The following is a 23,242-nucleotide window of genomic DNA, read 5'->3' on the forward strand; positions in this document are numbered from 1 at the left end:
CACACACACACACACACACACACACACACACACACACACACACACACGGCACGATGATATCAAAGAGCAAAGCCCACCTATGTCTACTGGAGAAACAGGAAATGTTCCAAAGGAGAAAATACTTGACTTGAGACTTGAAGAGGGGCAAAGAAGGAGGATATATCAGTGGAAAGTGTTCCAGGGAGAGAGAAGGCGTGCAACATGCAGACGGGTGTGAGAATATGGCAACTGATAGCACTTCAACGTGGCTGAGCACTGACTGTACATGGGGGAGAAGAGCAAGAGGAAAAGGATGCATGACCAGCAAGGGCTGGGTCATGAAGGGCATTTTATGCCATAGGAAAGAGTTTAGATCTTTGTGTTGAACATAGGAAATCCTTAGAGTTTTAAGATACTTAAATTGGATTAGTCTATTGAAAAGTTTATCTGAGTAGCAGCCCAGAGGATGAATTGTGGAGGACAGGATGGGTGATAAAGTGAGAAGCAAGGAGGTTAGTCAGGGTAAGAGCTTCTGGGGGTCTGATCCAGAGGAATGGCAAGAGATAATATGATATCAAAAGATAATGTGACTTCCTGGCCTCAATTCCTATTTAGCTTTTGTTATCTCTGTTAAGAAGAATGGCTTTTAGTCAGTAAAGAGAAGAAATAAATATTAATAAAGTGAAAGTAAAACCTAAGATAGGTGAATAAAAAGTTTGAGTCCAGACCCATTTAGATCAGAGGCTGGCAAACTTTATCTGTAAAGGGCCTGTTAGTAAATATTTTAGGGTTTGGGGGCTATAGAGTCTGTGTTGAAAACTATTCAACTCTCTCATTGGATGTGAAAGCAGGCATGGCCAATACATAAATGAGTGAGCATGGATCTGTTCCAATAAAACTTTATTTACAAAAAAAAAGGTGGCATACTGGATTTGGCCTGTGGGGTAGAATTTGCCAATCTTCGATCTAGAGCAATGGATAAGTGTAGTGAATAAATTGCTGGGCCTTTGAAAGTTATATCTGGGAAGCAGTATAGGATAGCAGAGTAGCTGAAAGATAAGATGAACTCATCTGTCTTTTTATCATGGAAAGAAAAAATATTGTGACAGTAAACTTAAATGCAGATTATGAAAGAAATCTAAATTGGATTATTAGAAGATGGGTTGTGAGTACTTAAGGAATTGATCAGCAGGAGGCAGCATTAGTTCACAGAAAACAATTTGTGCCCTACAAAATTAGGTTACTATTTTAGATATTACAAACAGACCCTCTCAGAAGAGTGCTATAGAGAGACAGTGTTTTGTTATTTAAGCAAAACATTGGACAGAGTCTTTTATGATAGCGTGTTGAGTAAGTTGTATGACAACATGGTTAAGTGGATTTGTGATTCAGGTATACCTACGGAACAGAAAGTAATGGATTAACGCCAGCCTGCAGAGAAATCTGTACTGGCATGCTATGAGGCTTTTTCCTCAAGCTTATTCTCTTCAACATTTTTGAATGTTGACTAGTTGAGAACATTTATATTATTCTGATAAAAATATGTAAATGACAAACTGGAAAAGTTAGAGATCCTGATGTACTGGTTGATCAAATCAGAATCCAAAAGTAGCTCAATAATCTAAAACAAGGTTTGGCAAACTACAGTCTGTGGGCCAAATCCATCCCACAGCCTGTTTTTTTCTTTTTACAGCTCTCAAGCTATGAATGGTTTTTATATTTGTGAAGCATTGTGAAAAAAGAAAAAGAATATGCAATAGGGATTTTATGTGGATCACAAAGCTTAAAATATTTACCATCTGGCCCTTTACAGGAAAAGTTTGCCGACTTCTAGTCTATAAATATAAGCAGAATTTAGCAAGATAAAAAATAGAGAAATAGAAAATTCTGGACTTTACTTCACAACAACAAACATAACAATTCTCAGCCAAATGCAGTGTTTTGGGAAATGAGACTTAGCATATTTGAAAAAGACTTGCATTGGAATTGATAAGTTCAAATTGAGTTAATTATGAGATATGATTGTTAGAAGTTAATATGGTTTTAAAGAATATTCATTTATAGAAATAGAGGATTCAGAAAAATGGACAATAGTCCCCTTTTTTCCTTTAATGGTCAAATTACACATGAACTATTAGTTTTAGAAGGGTGATCACAAACTGGAAGTATTTCCAGAGAACCTGGCACAATTCGTTGACAAAGGAGAAGATATTACAGTAGTCTTCAAATATTTTTACAACTGTCCAGAAAAGGAGAGACTAGACACATTTGGAGGGGCTAGAAGAAGGACCATTGTATAGAAAATTCCGCCTCCCAGAATTTTTTATTTCCAAGGCAGTATTTTGTGAATGCAGGTGCTATTCTCACAGTTCTGAAATGGACACAGTGTCTAAAGTTTTCACCTCAAACTCACATTTAGTTGGCTTCATATGAACTTGTTTACAATTTGCCTCCAAAAAATGCAGTAGCCTATCTGAGATAGAGGTGAGTTTCCTGTCGTGGTAGCCATTACTAAGGCTCCCCTATGCCTTCTGGTTCTCCTCCTCTTTTTAACAGATGGAAAGATGATATTTCCCTTTCCCTTGGAGTAAACACGGTCATGCAGCTTGCTTTGGCCAATGAAATGTGAGCAGAAGTAATGTACATAATTTTCAGACAGAAGCATTTAAAAGCTAAAGTGAGATTTTCCATGCTTTTCTCCCATGCAGTGGTCATTGTGGAATCATACATTGAGTCGAACATGCCATCAGGTCATAGCACCCAGGAATACTTAGCCACTACATGGAGAACAGTTGCAGTGTTCTTTGCATGATCAAGAAATAAAATTTTCTTATTGTAAGCTAGTGTGAGTTTTAAAGTTGTTATGACAGTATAACCTAGCCTGTTCTGGCTCCCCTCCCCACCAAAGTATACTATAGCTATTATCCATGGGCCAGTAGAAGTCAGGTGACATGGCTTCTAATCTACATTCTGACATTAACTATGACCTGGGAAATCAGTTTTCTCTGTAAAAAAAAAAAAAAAGATTGAATGAAAAATATGGGCCATTCTCTTCTAGACAAAACTGTAATTTTAGATCTGTTTTAATATTTAGTGTAGTCAAGGAAAACAATGTTTTGTATAACTATCTATTCTAAAGTATATGGTTAAAACCTCACATTGCCATTGTTTTTAAAATTCCACATAATAAATTGCTGCCTATATTAGGACTGCTATTATATATTTGCAGCAAAATGTCTTCTCATATAATATATGCATTGTTTTTGAGCCTCAATAAGCTGCTAACAATATATTCTAAGTTATTAAACACCTATTAAATCACTGCACTTCCTAATTAATTAGAAATCATTTCAGTATTGGGTCTTCACAACAAACTGAAGTAAGGAAAAAAGTGTATGTATATTTTTAGTCCCAGATAGATCCGTTTCTTTTGTTACGTAGAGGATGTGGCTTTTGTGCCAGAAGTTGGACTATTATCATGAAGATGCCAGAATTTTACAATTTTTTTCCTTCTTACCAACAGACTTATAGCTTATCTTTACAATTAGAGGTTTATTTTTGTTTCTACGTTTAGCTACTCTATAATTATTTGGGCTGAAATATAGTCATCAGATATATAAGTTTTTAAAAACACTCAATATTTGAATTGATTTGGCATATGTCCAGTTTTCCTAGGTTTCGCTTTCCTTTTAAGGTCGTACTGCCTTTAATAGATGCTCAAATTCTTTTTGAAAATCTGATGAAATCATCTCTTAAGTATGTGTAGTACGTGATCCATACAGTTTCTAGTACTGTTTAAACTGCTCTTTGAGTAACCAATCTGTTTCTAGTTCACATTTAATATATGAGTCAACAATTGAACATCAATATATTTTGTTCTTTTAAAAAGTTTTTTTCTGAAACAGGTTATACGTAATAGGTACTAAATCAGCATTGACTGAGCAAAAGAGTTTAATATGCTTATTAATAGCTATTTTATAAAGCTAGTAATCAAGGTTCTGAATTTCATTTTTAGTTTATTTTTCCTCATTACCTCTATTCAGCCTTTAAATATTAAGAATAACTATTTCCCAAATTGTAAAATATATTTTATTTATTTAAAATCTTTATTGCAGTATAATTACTTTACAATGGTGTGTTAGTTTCTGCTTTATAATAAAGTGAATCAGCTATACATATACATATATCCCCATATCTCCTCCCTCTTGCATCTCCCTCCCACCGTCCCTATCCCACCCCTCTAGGTGGTCACAAAGCACCAAGCTGATCTCCCTGTGCTATGTGGCTGCTTCCCACTAGCTATCTGTTTTACATTTGGTAGTATTTATAAGTCTATGCCACTCTCTCACTTTGTCCCAGCGTACCCCTCCCCCTCCCCCTCCCCATTTCCTCAAGTCCATTCTCTACATCTGCATGTTTATTCCTGTCCTGCCCCTAGGTTCTTTAGAACCTTTTTTTTTTTTTTTTTTTTTTTACATTCCATATATATGTGTTAGCATACGATACTGGTTTTTCTCTTTCTGACTTACTTTACTCTGTATGACAGACTCTAGGTCCATCCACCTCACTACAAATAACTCAATTTCGTTTCATTTTATGGCTGAGTAATATTCCATTGTATATATGTGCCACATCTTCTTTATCCATTCAGCTGTCGAAGGGCACTTAGGTTGCTTCCATATCCTAGCTGTTGTAACTAGAGCTGCAGTGAACATTGTAGTACATGACTCTTTTTGAATTATGGTTTTCTCAGGGTATATGCCCAGTAGTGGGATTGCTGGGTCGTATGGTAGTTCTATTTTCAGTTTTTTAAGGAACCTCCATACTGTTCTCCATAGTGGCTGTATCAATTTACATTCCCACCAAGAGTGCAAGAGGGTTCCCTTTTCTTCGCACCCTCTCCAGCATTTATTTTTTGTAGATTTTTTGACGATGGCCATTCTGACTGGTGTGAAGTGATACCTCATTGTAGTTTTGATTTGTATTTCTCTAATGATTAGTGATGTTGAGCACCCTTTCATATGTTTGTTGGAAATCTGTATGTCTTCATGTGGAGAAATGTCTATTTAGGTCTTCTGCCCATTTTTGGATTGGGTTGTTTGTTCTTTTTGATATTGAGCTGCTTGAGCTGCTTGTAAGTATTGGAGATTAATCCTTTGTCAGTTGCTTCATTTGCAAATATTTTCTCCCATTCTGATGGTTCTCTTTTCGTCTTGTTTATGGTTTCCTTTGCTGTGCAAAAGCTTTTAAGTTTCATTAATTCCCACTTGTTTGTTTTTGTTTTTATTTCCATTTATCTAGGAGATGGGTCAAAAAGGATCTTGCTGGAACTGTCATACAGTGTTCTGCCTATGTTTTCCTCTAAGAGTTTGATAGTGTCTGGCCTTACATTTAGGTCTTTAATCCATTTTGAGTTTATTTTTGTGTATGCTGCTAGGGCGTGTTCTAATTTCATTTTTCTACATGTAGCTGTCCAGTTTTTCCAGCACCACTTATTGAAGAGGCTGTCCTTTCTCCACTATAGATTCTTGTATCCTTTATCAAAGATAAGATGACCATATGTGTGTGGGTTTATCTCTGGGCTTTCTATGCTGTTCCATTGATCTATCTTTCTGTTTTTGTGCCAATACCATACTGTCTTGATTACTGTAGCTTTGTAGTATAGTCTGAAGTCAGGGGGCCTGATTCCTCCAGCTCCGTTTTTCTTTCTCAAGATTGCTTTGACTATTCAGGGTCTTTTGTGTTTCCATATAAATTGTGAAATTTTTTGTTCTAGTTCTGTGAAAAATGCCAGTGGTAGTTTGATAGGGATTGTATTGAGTCTGTAGATTGCTTTGGGTAGTAGAGTCATTTTCACAATGTTGATTCTTCCAATCCAAGAACATGGTATATCTCTCCATCTATTTGTATCATCTTTAATTTCTTTCATCAGTGTCTTATAGTTTTCTGCATAAAAGGTCTCTTGTCTCCCTAGGTAGAGGTTTATTCCTAGGTATTTTTTTCTTTTTGTTGCAATGGTAAATGGGAGTGTTTTCTTAATTTCACTTTCAGATTTTTCATCATTAGTGTATAGGAATGCAAGAGATTTCTGTGCATTACTTTTGTATCCTGCTACTTTACCAGATTCATTGACTAGCTCTAGTAGTTTTCTGGTAGCATCTTTAGGATTCTCTATGTATACTGTCATGTCATCTGCTAACAGTGACAACTTTACTTCTTCTTTTCCGATTTGGATTCCTTTTATTTTTTTTCTTCTCTGATTGCTGTGGCTAAAACTTCCAAAACTGTGTTGAATAATAGTGCTGAGACTGGACAGCCTTGTTTGTTCCTGATCGTAGTGGAAGTGGTTTCAGTTTCTCACCATTGAGGACGATGTTGGCTGTGGGTTTGTCCCACGTGGCCTTTATTATGTTGAGGTAAGTTCCCTCTATGCCTACTTTCTTCAGAGTTTCTATCATAAATGGGTGTTGAATTTTGTTGAAAGCTTTCTCTGCATCTAATGAGATCATCATACAGTTTTTCTCCTTCAATTTGTTAATATGGTGTATCACATTGATTGATATGCATATATTGAAGAATCCTTGCATTCCTGAGATAAACCCCACTTGATCATGGTGTATGATCCTTTTAATGTGCTGTTGGATACTCTTTGATAGTATTTTGTTGAGGATTTTGCACCTATGTTCATCAGTGATATTGGCCTGTAGTTTTCTTTCTTTGTGACATCTTTATCTGGTTTTGGTATCCAGGTGACGGTGGCCTCGCAGAATTAATTTGGGAGTGTTTCTCCCTCTGCTATAATTTGGAAGAGTTTGAGAAGCATAGGTGTTAGTTCTTCTCTAAATGTTTGATAGAATTCACCTGTGAAGCCATCTGGCCCTGGGCTTTTGTTTGTTGGAAGATTACTAATCACAGTCTCAATTTCAGTGCTTGTGATTGGTCGGTTTATATTTTCTCTTTCTTCCTGGTTCAGTCTCAGAAGGTTGTGCTTCTCTGAGAATTTGTCCATTTCTTCCAGGTTGCCCACTTTATTAGCATATAGTTGCTTGTAGTAAGATCTCATGATCCTTTGTATTTCTGCAGTGTCTGTTGTTACTTCTCCTTTTTATTTCTAATTCTATTGATTTGAGTCTTCTCCCTTTTTTTCCTGTTGAGTCTGGCTAATGCTTTATCAATTTTGTTTCTCTTCTCAAAGAACAAGCTTTTAGTTTTATTGATCTTTAATATTGTTTCCTTCATTTCTTTTTCATTTATTTCTGATCTGATCTTTATGATTTCCTTCCTTCTGCTAACTTTGGGGTTATTTTGTTCTCCTTTGTCTAATTGCTTTAGGTGTAAGATTAGGTTGTTTATTTGAGATGTTTCTTGTTTTCTGAGGTAAGATTGTATTGCTATAAACTTCCCTCTTAGAACTGCTTTTGCTGCTTCCCATAGGTTTTGGGTCGTCATGTTTTCATTGTCATTTGTTTCCAGATATTTTTTGATTTCTTCAGTGATCTCTTGGTTATTTAGTAGCATATTGTTTAGCCTCCATGTTTTTGTACTTTTTACAGATTTTCCCTGTAATTGATACCTAGTTGCATAGTGTTGTTGTCAGAATAGATACTTGATACGATTTCAATTTTCTTAAATTTACTGAGGCTTGATTTGTGACCCAAGATATGATCTATCCTGGAGAATGTTCCATGAGCACTTGAGAAGAAAGTGTATTCTGTTGTTTCTGGATGGAATGTCCTATAAATATCGATTCAGTACATCTTGTTTAATGTGTCATTTAAAGCATGTGTTTCCTTATTTATTTTCATTTTGGATGATCTGTCCATTGGTGAAAGTGGAGTGTTAAAGTCCCCTGCTATGATTGTGTTACTGTCGACTTCCCCTTTTATGGCTGTCAGCATTTGCCTTACATATTGAGGTGCTCCTATGTTGAATGCATAAACATTTAAAATTGTTATATCTTCTTCTTGGATTGATCCCTTGATCATTATATAGTGTTCTTCATTGTCTCTTGTAATAGTCTTTATTTTAAAGTCTATTTTGTCTGATATGAGATTTGCTACTTCAGCTATCTTTTGATTTCCACTTGCATGGAATATCTTTTTCCATCCCCTCACTTTCAGTCTGTATGTGTCGCTAGGTCTGAAGTGGGTCGCTTGTAGACAGCATATATACGGGTCTTGTTTCTGTATCCATTCAGCCAGTCTCTGTCTTGGTGGGAGCATTTAATCCATTTACATTTAAGGTAATTATCGATATGTATGTTCCTATTCCCATTTTCTTAATTGTTTTGGGTTTGTTATTGCAGGTCTTTTCCTTCTCTTGTGTTTCTTGCCTAGAGAAGTTCCTTTAGCATTTGTTGTAAAGCTGCTTTAGTGGTGCTGAATTCTCTTAGCTTTGCTTGTCTGTAAAGCTTTTAATTTTCTGCCGAATCTAAATGAGATTCTTGCTGGGTAGAGGCATCTTGGTTGTAGGTTTTTCCCTTTCATCAAATATGTCCTGCCACGCCCTTCTGGCTTGCAGAGTTTCTACTGAAAGATCAGATGTTAACCTAATGGGGATCCCCTTGTATGTTATTTGTTGTTTTTCCCTTTCTGCTTTTAATATTTTTTCTTTGTATTTAATGTTTCATAGTTTGATTAATATGTGTCTTGGCGTGGATTTATCCTGTATGGGACTCTCTGTGCTGCCTGGACTTGATTGACTATTTCCTTTCCCATATTAGGGAAGTTTTCGACTCTAATCTCTTCAATTATTTTCTCAGTCCCTTTCTTTTTCTCCTCTTCTTCTGGGACCTCTATAATTCATGTGTTGGTGTGTTTAATGTTGTCCCAGACGTCTCTGAGACTCTCCTCAATTCTTTTCATCCTTTTATCTTTATTCTGCTCTGCGGTAATTTTTTCCAGTATTTTATCATCCACGTCACTTATCTGTCCTTCTGCCTCAGTTATTCTGCTATCGATTCCTTGTAGAGAATTTTTAATTTCATTTATTGTGTTGTTCATCATTGTTTGTTTGCTCTTTAGTTCTTATAGGTCCTTGTTACACGTTTCTTGTATTTTCTCCATTCTATTTCCAAGATTTTGGATATCTTTACTATTATTACTCTGAATTCTTTTTCAGGTAGACTGCCTATTTCCTCTTCATTTGTTTGGTCTGTTGGGTTTTTACCTTGCTCCTTCATCTGCTGTGTGTTTCTCTGTCTTCTCCTCTTGCTTAACTTACTGTGTTTGGGGTCTCCTTTTTGCAGGCTGCATGTTCATAGTTCCCATTGTTTTTGGTGTCTACCCCCAGTGGCTAAGGTTGGTTCAGCGGTTTGTGTAGGCTTCCTGGTGGAGGAGACTAGTGCCTGTGTTCTAGTGGTTGAGGCTGGATTTTGTCTTTCTGGTGAGCAGGACTACGTCCGGTGCTGTGTTTTGGGGTGTCTGTGACTTTATTTTGATTTTAGGCAGCCTCTGTGTTAATGGGTGGGGTTGTGTTCCTGTCTTGCCAGTTATTTGGCACAGGGTGTCCAGCACTGTAACTTGCTGGTCGTTGAGTGGAGCTGGGTCTTAGTGTTGAGATGGAGATCTCTGGGAGAGCATTCTCCATTTGATATTTTGTGGAGTCAGGAGGTCTCTGGTGGACCAATGACCTGAACTCGGCTCTCCCACCTCAGAGGCACAGGCCTGACACCCGGCTGGAGCACCAAAACCCTGTCAGCCACACAGCTCAGAAAAGAAGGGAGAAAATAAGAAAGAAAGAAAAAATAACAAAGTTATTAAAATAAAAAAATACTATTAAAAATAAAAGAAAAATTAAAAATAACGGAAAAGAGCAAAAAAAAGGAAAGAAAGAAAGAAGAGAGCAACCAAACTGAAAAACAAATCCACCAGTGATAACAAGCACTAAAAAGTATACTAATAAAAAAAGAAGGAAAAAAATAAAAATGGACAGATAGAATCCTAGGAGAAATGGTAAAAGGAGAGCTATACAGACAAAATCACACAAAGAAGCATACACATACACACTCATAAAAAGAGAAAAAGCAAAAGAAAAAAAATATGTATATGTATATTTAAAAAAGAGGAAGAGAGCAACCAAATCAATAAACAAATATACCAATGATTATAAACTCTATATACTAAACTAAGAAAAACATAAAACCAAAGCCAAATTAGATACAGAAGGCAAACCCCAAGTCTACAGTTGCTCCCAACGTCCACCCCCTCAATTATAGGATGATTTGTTGTCTATTCAGGTATTCCACAGATTCAGGGTACATCAAGTTGATTGTGGAGATTTAATCTGCTGCTCCTGAGGCTGTTGGGAGAAATTTCCCTTTCTCTTCTTTGTTTTCACAGCTCCTGGGGTTCAGCTTTGGTTTTGACCTTGCCTCTGTGTGTAGGTTGCCTGAGGGCATCTGTTTTTCTCTTAGACAGGACGGGGTTAAAGTAGCAGCTGATGAGGGGCTCTGGCTCACTCAGGCCAGGGGGTGGTTGGGGAACGGAATGCAGGGCGAGCCTGTGGTGGCGGAGGCTGGCGTGATGTTGCAACAGCCTGAGGCACGCCATGTGTTCTGCTGAGGAGGCTGTCCCTGGATCACAGGACCCTGGCATTGGTGGGCTGCACCGGCTCCTGGGAGGGGAGGTGTGGATAGTGACCTGTGCTTGCACACAGGCTTCTTGGTGGCTGCAGCAGCAGCCTTCGCATTTCATGCCCGTCTCTGGTGTCCGCGCTGATAGCCGTGCCTTGCTCCCATCTCTGGAGCTCGTTTAGGCACTGTTCTGAATCCCCTCTCCTAGCACACCCCGAAACAATGCTCTCTTGACTCTTGGGCAATTCCAGACATTTTTCCGGAGTCCCTCCCAGCTAGCTGTGGCACACTAGCCCCCTTCAGGCTGTGTTCACGCAGGCAACCCCGTCCTCTCCCTGGGATCTGACCTCTGAAGCCGTAGCCTCAGCTCCCAGCCCCCACACGCCCCTGCAGGTGAGCGGACAAGCCTCTGAGGCTGGTGAGTGCTGGTTGGCCCCCATCCTCTGTGCGGGAATCTCTCCGCTTTGCCCTCTGTACCCCTGTTGCTGCGCTCTCCTCCATGGCTCCAAAGCTTCCCCCTGGCCACCCCGGGTCTCCACCAGTGAAGGGGCTTTCCAGTGTGTGGAAACTTTTCCTCCTTCACAGCCACCTCCCAGAGGTGCAGGTCCTGTCCCTATTCTTTTGTCTCTGTTTTTTCTTTTTACTTTTGCCCTACCCAGGTACTTGGGGAGTTTCTTGCCTTTTGGGAAGTCTGAGGTCTTCTGCCAGCATTCAGTAGGTGTTCTGTAGGAGTTGTTCCACATGTAGTTGTATTTCTGATGTATTTGTGGGGAGGAAGGTGATCTCCATGTCTTACTCCTCCACCATCTTGAAGGTCTCCGTCCATAAAATATACTTTAAATTCATCAAAAATCACATAAATTTTCATTCCCTTTAAAACAACTAAATCATATGGCAGATTGCTTCTAAATTTTGACCTCACTTTTTTCATCTCTCTAAAATCAGTAAGACACATTTAAATATATCCTTATTATAAAAATACAAACTGCATTTCTCACAAATGATTTCTGGCCCTGATCCTGGCTTTGTCACTAGCTGTGTGACCTTGTATAATTTACTAAACTTCTCAGAGTATTCATTTCCTCATTTCTAAAATTAGAGTTTTACAGGAGATACATTCTACTTTCCTTTTTAACTCCATGATAGTTTCTCTTTGTGCATTTTTTATTTACTTCTTTAGTCTAGGTCCTTTCTTTGTTTTCAGAAGCATTTGTAATGGCTCACACCCTAGAATACCTATTTGTGATCTCTTTGATCTTCCTTAATTCTAATATAATGTATATACTGATCAGGATAGGCTAGATTATATTACAGTAACAACTTCTCTAACCTCAGTGGATTAAATCCACAAAGTTTATTTCATGCTCATACTGTCAGTCTGCCCATAGTATGTGATCTGGGAACTTTACTCTGTGTTGTCCTCATTCCAGGACCAAGGCCTTCAAAGTACCCAACCTCTGGAGCTTTGCAAATTCTACAGTAGAGGTGAGAGAGAGAATAGCTATGTCATCATTGTCTGAAATGTTCCACTCAGAAGTAAACACATGTCACTTTTGTTCATATGACATTGGCCAAAGCAAGTCACATGAACTCACCTAACTTCAAAAGGGCATGAAGTGCTATCTCACAATGTGGCCAGGATGTGGGGAGACACAGGAATATTTGACAAACAACTCTTATGACTATCCATTATATTTTAAATCAAATGTTAACTTCTGGTAGAAGTGTCAATTAGTACTACATTTATGGAGGGAAATTTGCAAACATATCAAAAGGCCTAGAAATATGTCTACCACTTGATTTAGTAGTTTCAGTTTTAGGAAATTATTGAACAGTTGTATAGAGATGTACATTCAATAATTCATTCCTTGAATATATGTTTATTGAATATCTACTATGTAATGGGGAGCTGACCTGGTCCATACCTTCGTGGAGCTATTTGCAGGAAAGGGGAGAGATAGTACCAGAAATAATTTAAATGAAACAGGTTAAGTGCTATGATTGGCAAGTATAGGCTAGTATGAAAGCATACAGGAAAATTTCTTCTGACCTGTTTTCCAGTTGGCTGATTCTCTCTTCAGCTGTATAAAATCTGCTCTTCAAACCACCTCCATTAAATTTTTCATATCAGTTTTTGTAATTTTTTATTTCTTAAAAAGTTCTGCTTCAAATGTACTGAATTACTTTTTAAATTTTCTATCACTGAAGATATTTTCAGGTTTGTCTTTTATGAAGAAATTGTTTTCTCAAATTGTGACATCATTTTGAATGCCTACAAATCTTTTGGTAATAAAAATTAAAACTTAAATGGTTATAATTTACTTTATTAAAATTTGTCAATATTCAGGGGGAAAAAAACATGATCCAGATTGTGTATACAGATTGCAACATTTAAAAATTTGCTCATAGTAAGTATTGTAAGGTGATACAGAAATGATAATATTTGAGTTAGGGTGTTAGGATTATGACTGATTTTAAAAAATTTTTCTAAACTGTATAATGTTATTACAGTAATATTATTTCATAGTTTTTAGAATGGAAGAAATTAGACTGGCCAAATCAACTTAAAAACAAAGTAAAAGTAATGATATTAATGGAGAATAATTTATTAATATCAATGGAGAGTTTTTAAAAGCTTTCACAGCTGTTTTGTCATTAAGAAAAACCTCTGATTTGCAACCATAAATTAAATAAAGATTGTTAAGAGTATAATTTTTATCCTTTTTATCTTCATGATAGCAAGTTTGTTAAGTCTCTCCATGTGGAACTACAGTACAAAGAAAAATTATAGAAGCCTGCTTCCCCTTTCTTTTTTCTCTTCTCATTCTTTTTTCTTTCTTGTATTAGTTAGGTTTATCTCACATCAAGAGTGTGGAGCAGAGTTAAGAATGTACAGGTTTCTTTTAGAATTAAGACGGAAGAAGAAAATAAAGAGGAACATACTAACTTTTTCTTTGAGGGCATATTTTCTGTTAGCAAGTAGTATGCCTCTCACAAAGAAAATCAGACTTGGAAAACTGAAGATATTTAGCATAAAAAAGGTTAAATACTTAATAATACTTTTTTACATTTTTCTTTTAGGAAGAAGAAAGGCGTATGGCATCTGTTGTAGCCAAAAAAGAGGAAGAGAAGAAGCGAGAAAGTCATAAGCAATCTTTGCTTAAGGTATTTTCTATGATGTCTACATGCATATATGTGCACATGCACTCACACACAGTGAAGCTAGCTAGCTAATCAGCTAGAAAAGTAGTTTCCAAACTGTAAATTTTTCATGCCTATCAGTAGAGTGTTTTTAATAAACAAACACCCTTAAAACTTTTATAAGTCACTACCTATAAACAAACTTTTACTTCTGAAATACAATATAATGTACATTATAAAACACATGCAAAAGATAGAAATTGTAAAAGAGATTAAAAATAAATATAACAGAAGTTATAATTTTTTCCACACCAGTATATCACCATGTGTATCCTCATGGCATGTGCATTTCATTTTGGAAACCACTGTAGTAGACTGTCATCTTTAATGATATATTTTAATGAGCTCTGCTACATGTTTTTTTTTTTTAAATGATGGCTTTTTGCATTAAAAAAATTTCTCCATTAGCTTCTCTGATATAGAGGTGGTAAAGGTTTTGAGGAGTATAGGAATTAAAGGTTTTTTAAACTGGTTTTAAATTATTTAACATATCAGATGTTAAATTTCCTTAAAATGTTTTCTTTAAAAATATTTTATATTAACATAACAAAGTATAATAAATAAAGACAGCTTAAAGTTATAGTTCTTATTATGATTCTACTATGTTCTGAAACTAAGGATATCACCCTGATTACCATTACTCATTCTTGTCTTGTGTAGGTGCTTTTCTTTTTAAAATTAAAATGGCATTCCGAATTTTTAAAAATGACTAATAGGGATACAAAGTTGTATCTTAGGGAACTCACTGGGGTGATGGAAATGTTATGAGTTAGCAGATATACACATTTGTCAAAACTGATCAAAGAGTACACTTGAACGTGTGTATTTTACTCTATGAAAACTACTCCACAATTAACAAACAAAACAAAACAAAACAAACTTGGTCCCAAGCCCTCTCAGCTCCAGGCTGCTACTTCAAAAGTAATTAGAACTGTTACTCAGTATGCTAAAATTTTCTCACTGCTGTTATTGGTGATTTAATTCTAACGCTTCCAGTGTAAGTAGAACCTAGTATAGGCAACAAATTGCACTTGACTCCATCTTTGAACTGAACATTTTTTATCATATACCCAATTCAGCTGCTTGTAACCATCAGTATTTTTGGAAATATGCCATTCAATTTTTAGCTAACATGTTTTTTAGATGTTTGGAAAATATTTGTGAAAACTTCAAAGAATACCTAATGCTTCTCTTGAAGTCGCTAAATAGGGCTCTTTAATTATGAGGGTTATTTAATTTTAAAAATTTTTAGTAAGAGGAAAAGTGTAGGAAATCAGGAATTCTAGCTCTAGCTCAGATTCAGGGTCATGATATCAAAGACCCTCAGCATTTACTAGAGATTGTTTCATGTGACAACACATATTGATCATTAAGAAAATGGGATGGGTGGTTATAGAGGGACAGGAAGAGTGTATGGACTTATATCTTCAGCCTTTTCGCTTTTCTATCTTTCTATTTTCTTTTCAAACTTGGAAATGAATGGAAGTGATAGTTATGGGATATACTGGTGTGGTATTGCTTGGACTATAAAGAATAGACTCAAGTGGCAGAAGCTGAAAGTTGGCATCTTCTAAAATAATTGTCACTTTAACACAGACTTGGCAAATTGCCGTCTAGCTATAGTCGTGATTGTACTAATATATGCCAAATGCATCCATGATCTTTGAGCATGAAATTTTTGGGGTGTACCCCCTTTTGCCTTACAGAATCTCTAGGCTTTCTTTTGCTACTCTTTTTTTTGCTCCACAGACACCTAGAGCCCTTGTTTGGCCCCCTGGCCAACCAGCAATCCCCACCTGACCCCGGACTGCACTCTTGTTTTAAAATGTCTTCCCTTTTCTTGGCCTCAATGAAAATATCCATTTTCTTAGTCAACCTGGTGTTGATCTGATTTTAATAACCCAATTAAAGAAAGCTTAACTTTGGGATTGGTATAGGAAAGTGTTTGCGTTTTCAGAGTATCTTGTTATAAATTTGTTAGCATACTCAGTGGTGTAAACTTTTGTGCCCTGTTTCTAAGCATCACTATATCTACCTCACTTAGAATATTTATTTTTGCCGACTCCAAGTCAGCCAGAAAACCAAATGCATGGAGCCAGCATGATAGCCATCCTCCATTTACTCGCTGCCCCTGCCTCTTTCAAAGTAGCCTTGGTACTGAGTAAAAATAGTTGTATTGCTTAGATTAAGAATTGGTTTGTCCCAGTCATCTGCAAATAACTGAAATAGAATTCTTTAAGGTAAGGTGCCTTTTTATCATAGATTTGGGGGGAAAATTTATAGTAGAATGGCAGATTCCTACTTGCTTTAGATCAGAAGGACATACATAAAATGTCAAAAAGGCTCAGAAGTATATACATATTAAGTATAACCCATTTAATTATATAAACAAATTTGAAATTCCAAGCAATAGAAAAAAGAACGCATGCTAGAAACATTTTTAAATGCAGAAATAGAACTTTTAAAATGTTTAGTTTTAATTAAGCTTTGTCACCACTTTTCATTCCTATCCAATGCCATTTCTACATCTAAAATTTTAGATAGGCGAAGAGGTGGAACTAAACATACGTATTCTGCATGTGTGAATGCACTGAGGGAATGGGCAAAGACTCTTCCTAACAGCCTTCACTGGCTCCAAAGAGAGCAGGTGAATCAGTATCACACAGATGATTTTTCACTGGATGATTGTTCTCTTAGTAAAGAGAAAAGGGAAAGTGTCCATTTTCAGCACTCTGATTTAATCAATATGCCATTTAAAAATTAACTTTTGATAATGGATAATCTAGGATGCTATTAGTTATCTAGAAATATTTCAACCTAGTACAATTTCATTTAATAGTCTATGTATGATTATTAATTTTCAGACATTGTAATTTATGCTGTGAAGCTTGGAACATTGATCAGTCTCTCTCCTTCCTCCCTTCCCCCCCAAAGTATTCCACCATATTTGCCATAATTATTGAATAGGAAAATTAAAATATCATTAGTTTTTTCTTGCTGTGTTTAAACACAAAGGCATAATTTTGTCTAATTAAAACTTCACATAATGCTTGAATATATAAATTTCTGTCAAACTAAACTTTCAAATAGTGAATTTTCTTATCTCCAATGGAAGTAATTATTGTTTTGCATATAATTTGTTAAGGATGATAGAGCATCGTTGAGATGGTTGATTGCATAGGTTAAATAAAGGCCACTTATACTGTGTTTTAGAATACATATTTGGTAGCTACTTTTAAGTAACAGACTCCTTTTAAAGGTGTGATAAGTAGTACAAACAATATGCTCCTTGGACTCTCGTGCTACAAAAATTGCATTATGTAATTCTTGTCCCAATGAACTTTTTCATAGGAGAAGAAAAGGTTAATAATTAACAACGTAGCTCGAAAGTGGGACTTGCAACAACATCGAATTACCAATATTGCTACAAACCAAGATGGAAAAGATTCAGACTCTCAGGACCACTGTCAGAACGATGGAAGCACCATCTCTGCATTTCCAGAGGAAACAGGGTATGCAATGGTATTCTTTCCAGATACTAGTATCTTTGGAGAACTGAATTTGGAGCAGAAACAGGAAAACATTTGATATATAATTATTTTAAGATAGTTTTCTTAAGAAAACCTACTGAAATTAGCAGTAGGTTTTAAAAGTTAAGATGGAAATATTGAAAATATAAGCTGACCCCTAATTTAAAAACCCTTCAGTAGTTTCTTATTTTTCATAGGAATAAATCTAGATTACTTAATATAGCCTATGAGACCCTCTACCCACCTCACCTATTTTATCCCATACCATCAGCCACTTTATTCTTGTGCTGCAGCCTCAGTGATTTCCAGTTCAGTTACTTCCTACTTCAGAACCCTTCTCTTACAAACAGTTGTATTCTCCCTGCCCCTCACCCTACCCTGGCTAACTACCACTCAGCCTGGAGGTCTTAAATTTAAACCTCACTTCCCCTGAAAAGCCTTCCCTAACGACTTCCCGGAGACTAGGCTAGATCAGATAACCTTTTTTTCTCCCAGTACTCTGCACTTGCCCTTGTTAGCACTTATCATGACCATAATTAAATAAATAGTGGGTAATTAGCTGTTTCATAACTGTCTTCCCCACTAGAATGTAAGCTTCTCAAGGAAAAGAATCCTGATTGTCTTAACCTCTGTTGTTTCCCCAGTAGCTATCACAAATCCTTACTCCTTAACTAGTAGTATTAAGCAATTCGGCATAAAATCTGAATAGTTACTCCAGTTCTGTTCTATAATATGTCTATTCCAGTGGCTCACAGCCTCTTTCTTCTATGACACATTGGTCAGATAACATATATCCCTTGATTTATGAGCAAATCTCAGGACGCTTTCTAGACTTGACATATTTCTCTTCCTCTCAAGAAGGCATACTAGAATCAAGTAAATAAGAGGAATATAAAGCATATATATTTTCATAGTTTATTTATAATTTAAAAACATATATATATATAATTTAAAACCTAAAAATCCAAGATAGAATGCACTGCAGTTTTGTTTCACTTGATGCACAGTTATCTAATGACCAAACCAAATTCTGAAACACATTTCAAACTAAATATAATATAGCTTTTATTTCAAGTTTTCAGCCAGTATTCTTTAAGCTTTCCATATATGAAGAATGCGATAAAGTCATTTAAGAGGAATTAGAATAATATTTTGGAAGTTTACCGGAGTTAAAGAGTTTGACATATATTTTAAAGACAAATATACTTTTTTTTTTTTTTTTTTTTTGGTGTACGCGGGCCTCTCACTGTCGTGGCCTCTCCCGTTGCGGAGCACAGGCTCCGGATGCGCAGGCTCAGTGGCCATGGCTCACGGGCCCAGCCGCTCCGCGGCATGGTGGGGTCTTCCCGGACCGGGGCACGAACCCGTGTCCCCTGCATCGGCAGGCGGACTCTCAACCACTGCACCACCAGGGAAGCCCGACAAATATACTTTTACAATTTTAGTTATAAGATTAATTTATATTGATCAGTGTACCTCCTTCAGCTCACTTGGGTATCCACATGGTAGAGTTTCTCAGATCTTTTAGCTAGAAAAATAAGGAAACAATTAAAATTCTAATTAAGTAATGATTTGTATAACAGATATATCACTTATATTGCCCTGGAGCTTTATTTAATATTTTTTAAATGTCAAAATGTAATTTTACTTGGCTAGAACTATACTTTATAAAATTAAAACTTTATATCATTGGGCTTTAGATTTATGAAATACTATACAAGTCAGTTCTATTTCTGATTTATCTTTTATTAAAAAATATATTTTTTATCTTCCTTAAGAAGGTTTCCTAGTACCAAGTTTATCCAAATGATCTTATAAATTTTATCCTAAAATTTTAATAAGGTTTTAAAATTACTCCTTTAATACATCAAATTTATTTTTATATATGGTGTTAGGTAAGAGTGTAACTTGATTTTATTTCAATTGACTAGTTAATTGTCTAATAGCATTCCTCAATTAAATTATTGTCTTTTTTAATGAGAATGCCATTTTCATGTTCTAGTAGGTTCCCATAAATATTGGATATACTTCTGGACTCTCTATTCCATGTCACTAATCTACTTTTATGTCTTAATGCCAATACCAGACTCTTTTGATTATTGTCATTTTATACTAAGTTTTAATATCTAGTAAGGGAAATACGCTTTCACTATTCTTTTCAAAGTTTCAGTTCTTACACACTTGTTCTTACATATGAACTTTAAAATCATTTAATCTAAATGGAAATGTTAGAATCTTATTCAAATGGCATTTAAGTTGTTTATTTCAGTAGGATTAACATTCTTAAGATAATAAATCAGCACTTTAAAAATCATGGTATATCTCTCCATACTTTTCAGGTATACTAGGGAGCTAACTGGGAAAGTGTTGTGTTACTGAAGGAAAATCCTGAGGAAATAAAGGAGGTTATAGACCATGAAACTGTAGCAACTACAGTCTGAATTGAATTGAACTACAGTCTGAATTCCAGGAGCACAGAGTAGCAAGGTGTATAAGTAGAGAAGCTAAATGTCTTATAAAGAATAAGGAGATGAAGGATCAAGATGAAGGATCAAAGATAAGGGGGACTTCCCTGGTGGCGCAGTGGTTGAGAGTCTGCCTGCTGATGCAGGGGACATGGGTTCGTGCCCCGGTCCGGGAAGATCCCACATGCCGCGGAGCGGCTGGGCCCGTGAGCCATGGCTGCTGAGCCTGCACGTCCGGAGCCTGTGCTCCGCAACGGGAGAGGCCACAGTGGGAGGCATGCGTACCTCAAAAAAAAAAAAAAAAAAAAAAGATAAAGAATTTAAAAATTCAAGTATAATGACGAAAGAAATGATGGACCATATGGTTAGGTTACTTTTTTTTAATTAATTGCTTTTTTATTATGGTAAGAACACATTATGAAATCTATCCTCTTAACACATTTTTAAGTGTACTATGCAGTATTAATAAATATAGGCACCACATTTTATGGCAGAGCTCTAAAGTGTAACAGAAACTTTATACCTATTAAAAACAACTCCCCATTTCTCGGTGCCTCCCCCAGCCCCTGACAACAAACACTGTATTCTTTTTTTTTTAACGTCTTTATTAGAGTATAATTACTTTACAATGGTGTGTTAGTTTCTGCTTTATAACAAAGTGAATCAGTTATACATATACATATGTCCCCATATCTCTTCCCTCTTGCATCTCCCTCCCTCCCACCGTCCCTATCCCACCCCTTAGGTGGTCACAAAGCATCGAGCTGATCTACCTGTGCTATGTGGCTGCTTCCCACTAGCTATCTATTTTACGTTTGGGGTGTACATGTGTCCATGCAACTCTTTCACTTTGTCCCAGCTTACCATTCCCCGTCCCCGTATCGTCAAGTCCATTCTCTAGTAGGTCTGCATCTTTATTCTCGTCTTGCCCCTAGGTTCTTCATGACCATTTTTTTTTTTTTTTTTAGATTCCATATATATATGTTAGCATATGGTATTTGTTTTTCTCTTTCTGACTTACTTCACTCTATATGACAGACGCTAGGTCCATCCACCTCACTACAGATAACTCAATTTTGTTTCTTTTTATGGCCAGCATTGCATTATATATATGTGCCACATCTTCTTTATCCATTTGTCTGTTGATGGACACTTAGGTTGCTTCCATGTTCTGGCTATTGTAAATAGAGCTGCAATGAACATTTTGGTACATGACTCTTTTTGAATTATGGTTTTCTCAGGGTAGATGCCCAGTAGTGGGATTGCTGGGTCGTATGGTAGTTTTATTTTTAGTTTTTTAAGGAACCTCCATACTGTTCTCCATAGTGGCTGCATCAATTTACATTCCTACCAACAGAGCAAGAGGGTTCCCTTTTCTCCACACCCTCTCCAGCATTTATTGTTTGTAGATTTTTTTTAACATCTTTATTGGAGTATAATTGCTTTACAATGGTGTGTTAGTTTCTGCTTTATAATAAAGTGAATCAGTTATACATATACACATGTTCCCATATCTCTTCCCTCCTGTGTCTCCCTCCCTTCACCCTCCCTATCTCACCCCTCTAGGCGGTCACAAACCACCTAGCTGATCTCCCTGTGGTACGCGGCTGCTTCCCACTAGCTATCCACTTTACACTTGGTAGTGTATATATGTCCATGCCACTCTCTCACCTCGTCACAGCCTACCCCTACCCCTCCTCATATCCTCAAGTCCATGCTCTAGTAGGTCTGTGTCTTTATTCCTGTCTTACCCCTAGGTTCTTCATGACCTTTTTTTTTTCTTACATTCCATATATATGTGTTAGCATACGGTATTTCTTTTTCTATTTCTGACTTACTTCACTCTGTATGACAGACTCTAGGTCCATCCACCTCACCACAAATAACTCAATTTCGTTTCTTTTTATGGCTGAGTAATATTCCATTGTATATATGTGCCACATCTTCTTTATCCATTCATCTGTTGATGGACACTTAGGTTGCTTCCATGTTCTGGCTATTGTAAATAGAGCTGCAATGAACATTTTGGTACATGACTCTTTTTGAATTATGGTTTTCTCAGGGTATATGCCCAGTAGTGGGATTGCTGGGTCGTATGGTAGTTTTATTTGTAGTTCTTTTAAGAAACCTCCATACTGTTCTCCGTAGTGGCTGTATCAATTTACATTCCCACCAAGAGTGCAAGAGGGTTCCCTTTTCTTCGCACCCTCTCCAGCATTTATTGTTTCTAGATTTTTTGATGATGGCCATTCTGACTGGTGTGAGATGATATCTCATTGTAGATTTGATTTGCATTTCTCTAATGATTAATGATGTTGAGCATTCTTTCTTGTGTTTGTTGGCAATCTGTATATCTTCTTTGGAGAAATGTGTATATAGGTCTTCTGCCCATTTTTGGATTGGGTTGTTTGTTTTTTTGTTATTAAGCTGCATGAGCTGCTTATAAATTTTGGAGATCAATCCTTTGTCAGTTGCTTCATTTGCAAATATTTTCTCCCATTCTGATGGTTCTCTTTTCGTCTTGTTTATGGTTTCCTTTGCTGTGCAAAAGCTTTTAAGTTTCATTAATTCCCACTTGTTTGTTTTTGTTTTTATTTCCATTTATCTAGGAGGTGGGTCAAAAAGGATCTTGCTGGAACTGTCATACAGTGTTCTGCCTATGTTTTCCTCTAAGAGTTTGATAGTGTCTGGCCTTACATTTAGGTCTTTAATCCATTTTGAGTTTATTTTTGTGTATGCTGCTAGGGCGTGTTCTAATTTCATTTTTCTACATGTAGCTGTCCAGTTTTTCCAGCACCACTTATTGAAGAGGCTGTCCTTTCTCCACTATAGATTCTTGTATCCTTTATCAAAGATAAGATGACCATATGTGTGTGGGTTTATCTCTGGGCTTTCTATGCTGTTCCATTGATCTATCTTTCTGTTTTTGTGCCAATACCATACTGTCTTGATTACTGTAGCTTTGTAGTATAGTCTGAAGTCAGGGGGCCTGATTCCTCCAGCTCCGTTTTTCTTTCTCAAGATTGCTTTGACTATTCAGGGTCTTTTGTGTTTCCATATAAATTGTGAAATTTTTTGTTCTAGTTCTGTGAAAAATGCCAGTGGTAGTTTGATAGGGATTGTATTGAGTCTGTAGATTGCTTTGGGTAGTAGAGTCATTTTCACAATGTTGGTTCTTCCAATCCAAGAACATGGTATATCTCTCCATCTATTTGTATCATCTTTAATTTCTTTCATCAGTGTCTTGTAGTTTTCTGCATACAGGTCTTTTGTCTCCTTAGGTAGGTTTATTCCTAGGTATTTTTTTCTTTTTGTTGCAGTGGTAAATGGGAGTGTTTTCTTAATTTCACTTTCAGATTTTTCATCATTAGTGTATAAGAATGGCAGAGATTTCTGTGCATTAATTTTGTATCTTGCTACTTTACCAGATTCATTGATTAGCTCTAGTAGTTTTCCGGTAGCATCTTTAGGATTTTCTATGTATAGTATCATGT

General features: G+C 36.4%; 1 protein-coding gene across 5 annotated transcripts in view; it reads left to right on the forward strand.

Annotated features, from left to right (window-relative positions):
* LRRC49 (leucine rich repeat containing 49) overlaps window positions 1-23,242 on the forward strand; it is a 129,454-nt gene that overhangs the window by 73,882 nt on the left and 32,330 nt on the right. For all 5 annotated transcript variants that reach the window (XM_027123494.1, XM_027123495.1, XM_027123496.1 and 2 more), the window contains 2 exons: window positions 13,634-13,717; window positions 17,105-17,265. In XM_027123494.1, coding sequence (XP_026979295.1) covers window positions 13,634-13,717; window positions 17,105-17,265 — 245 coding nt within the window. The remainder of the gene's footprint in view (window positions 1-13,633; window positions 13,718-17,104; window positions 17,266-23,242) is intronic.

This window comes from Aethalodelphis obliquidens, unplaced genomic scaffold (genome assembly GCF_003676395.1).
Source record: "Aethalodelphis obliquidens isolate GAN/ISIS:26980383/991018 unplaced genomic scaffold, ASM367639v1 scaffold26, whole genome shotgun sequence".
Lineage (NCBI taxonomy): Eukaryota > Metazoa > Chordata > Mammalia > Artiodactyla > Delphinidae > Aethalodelphis > Aethalodelphis obliquidens.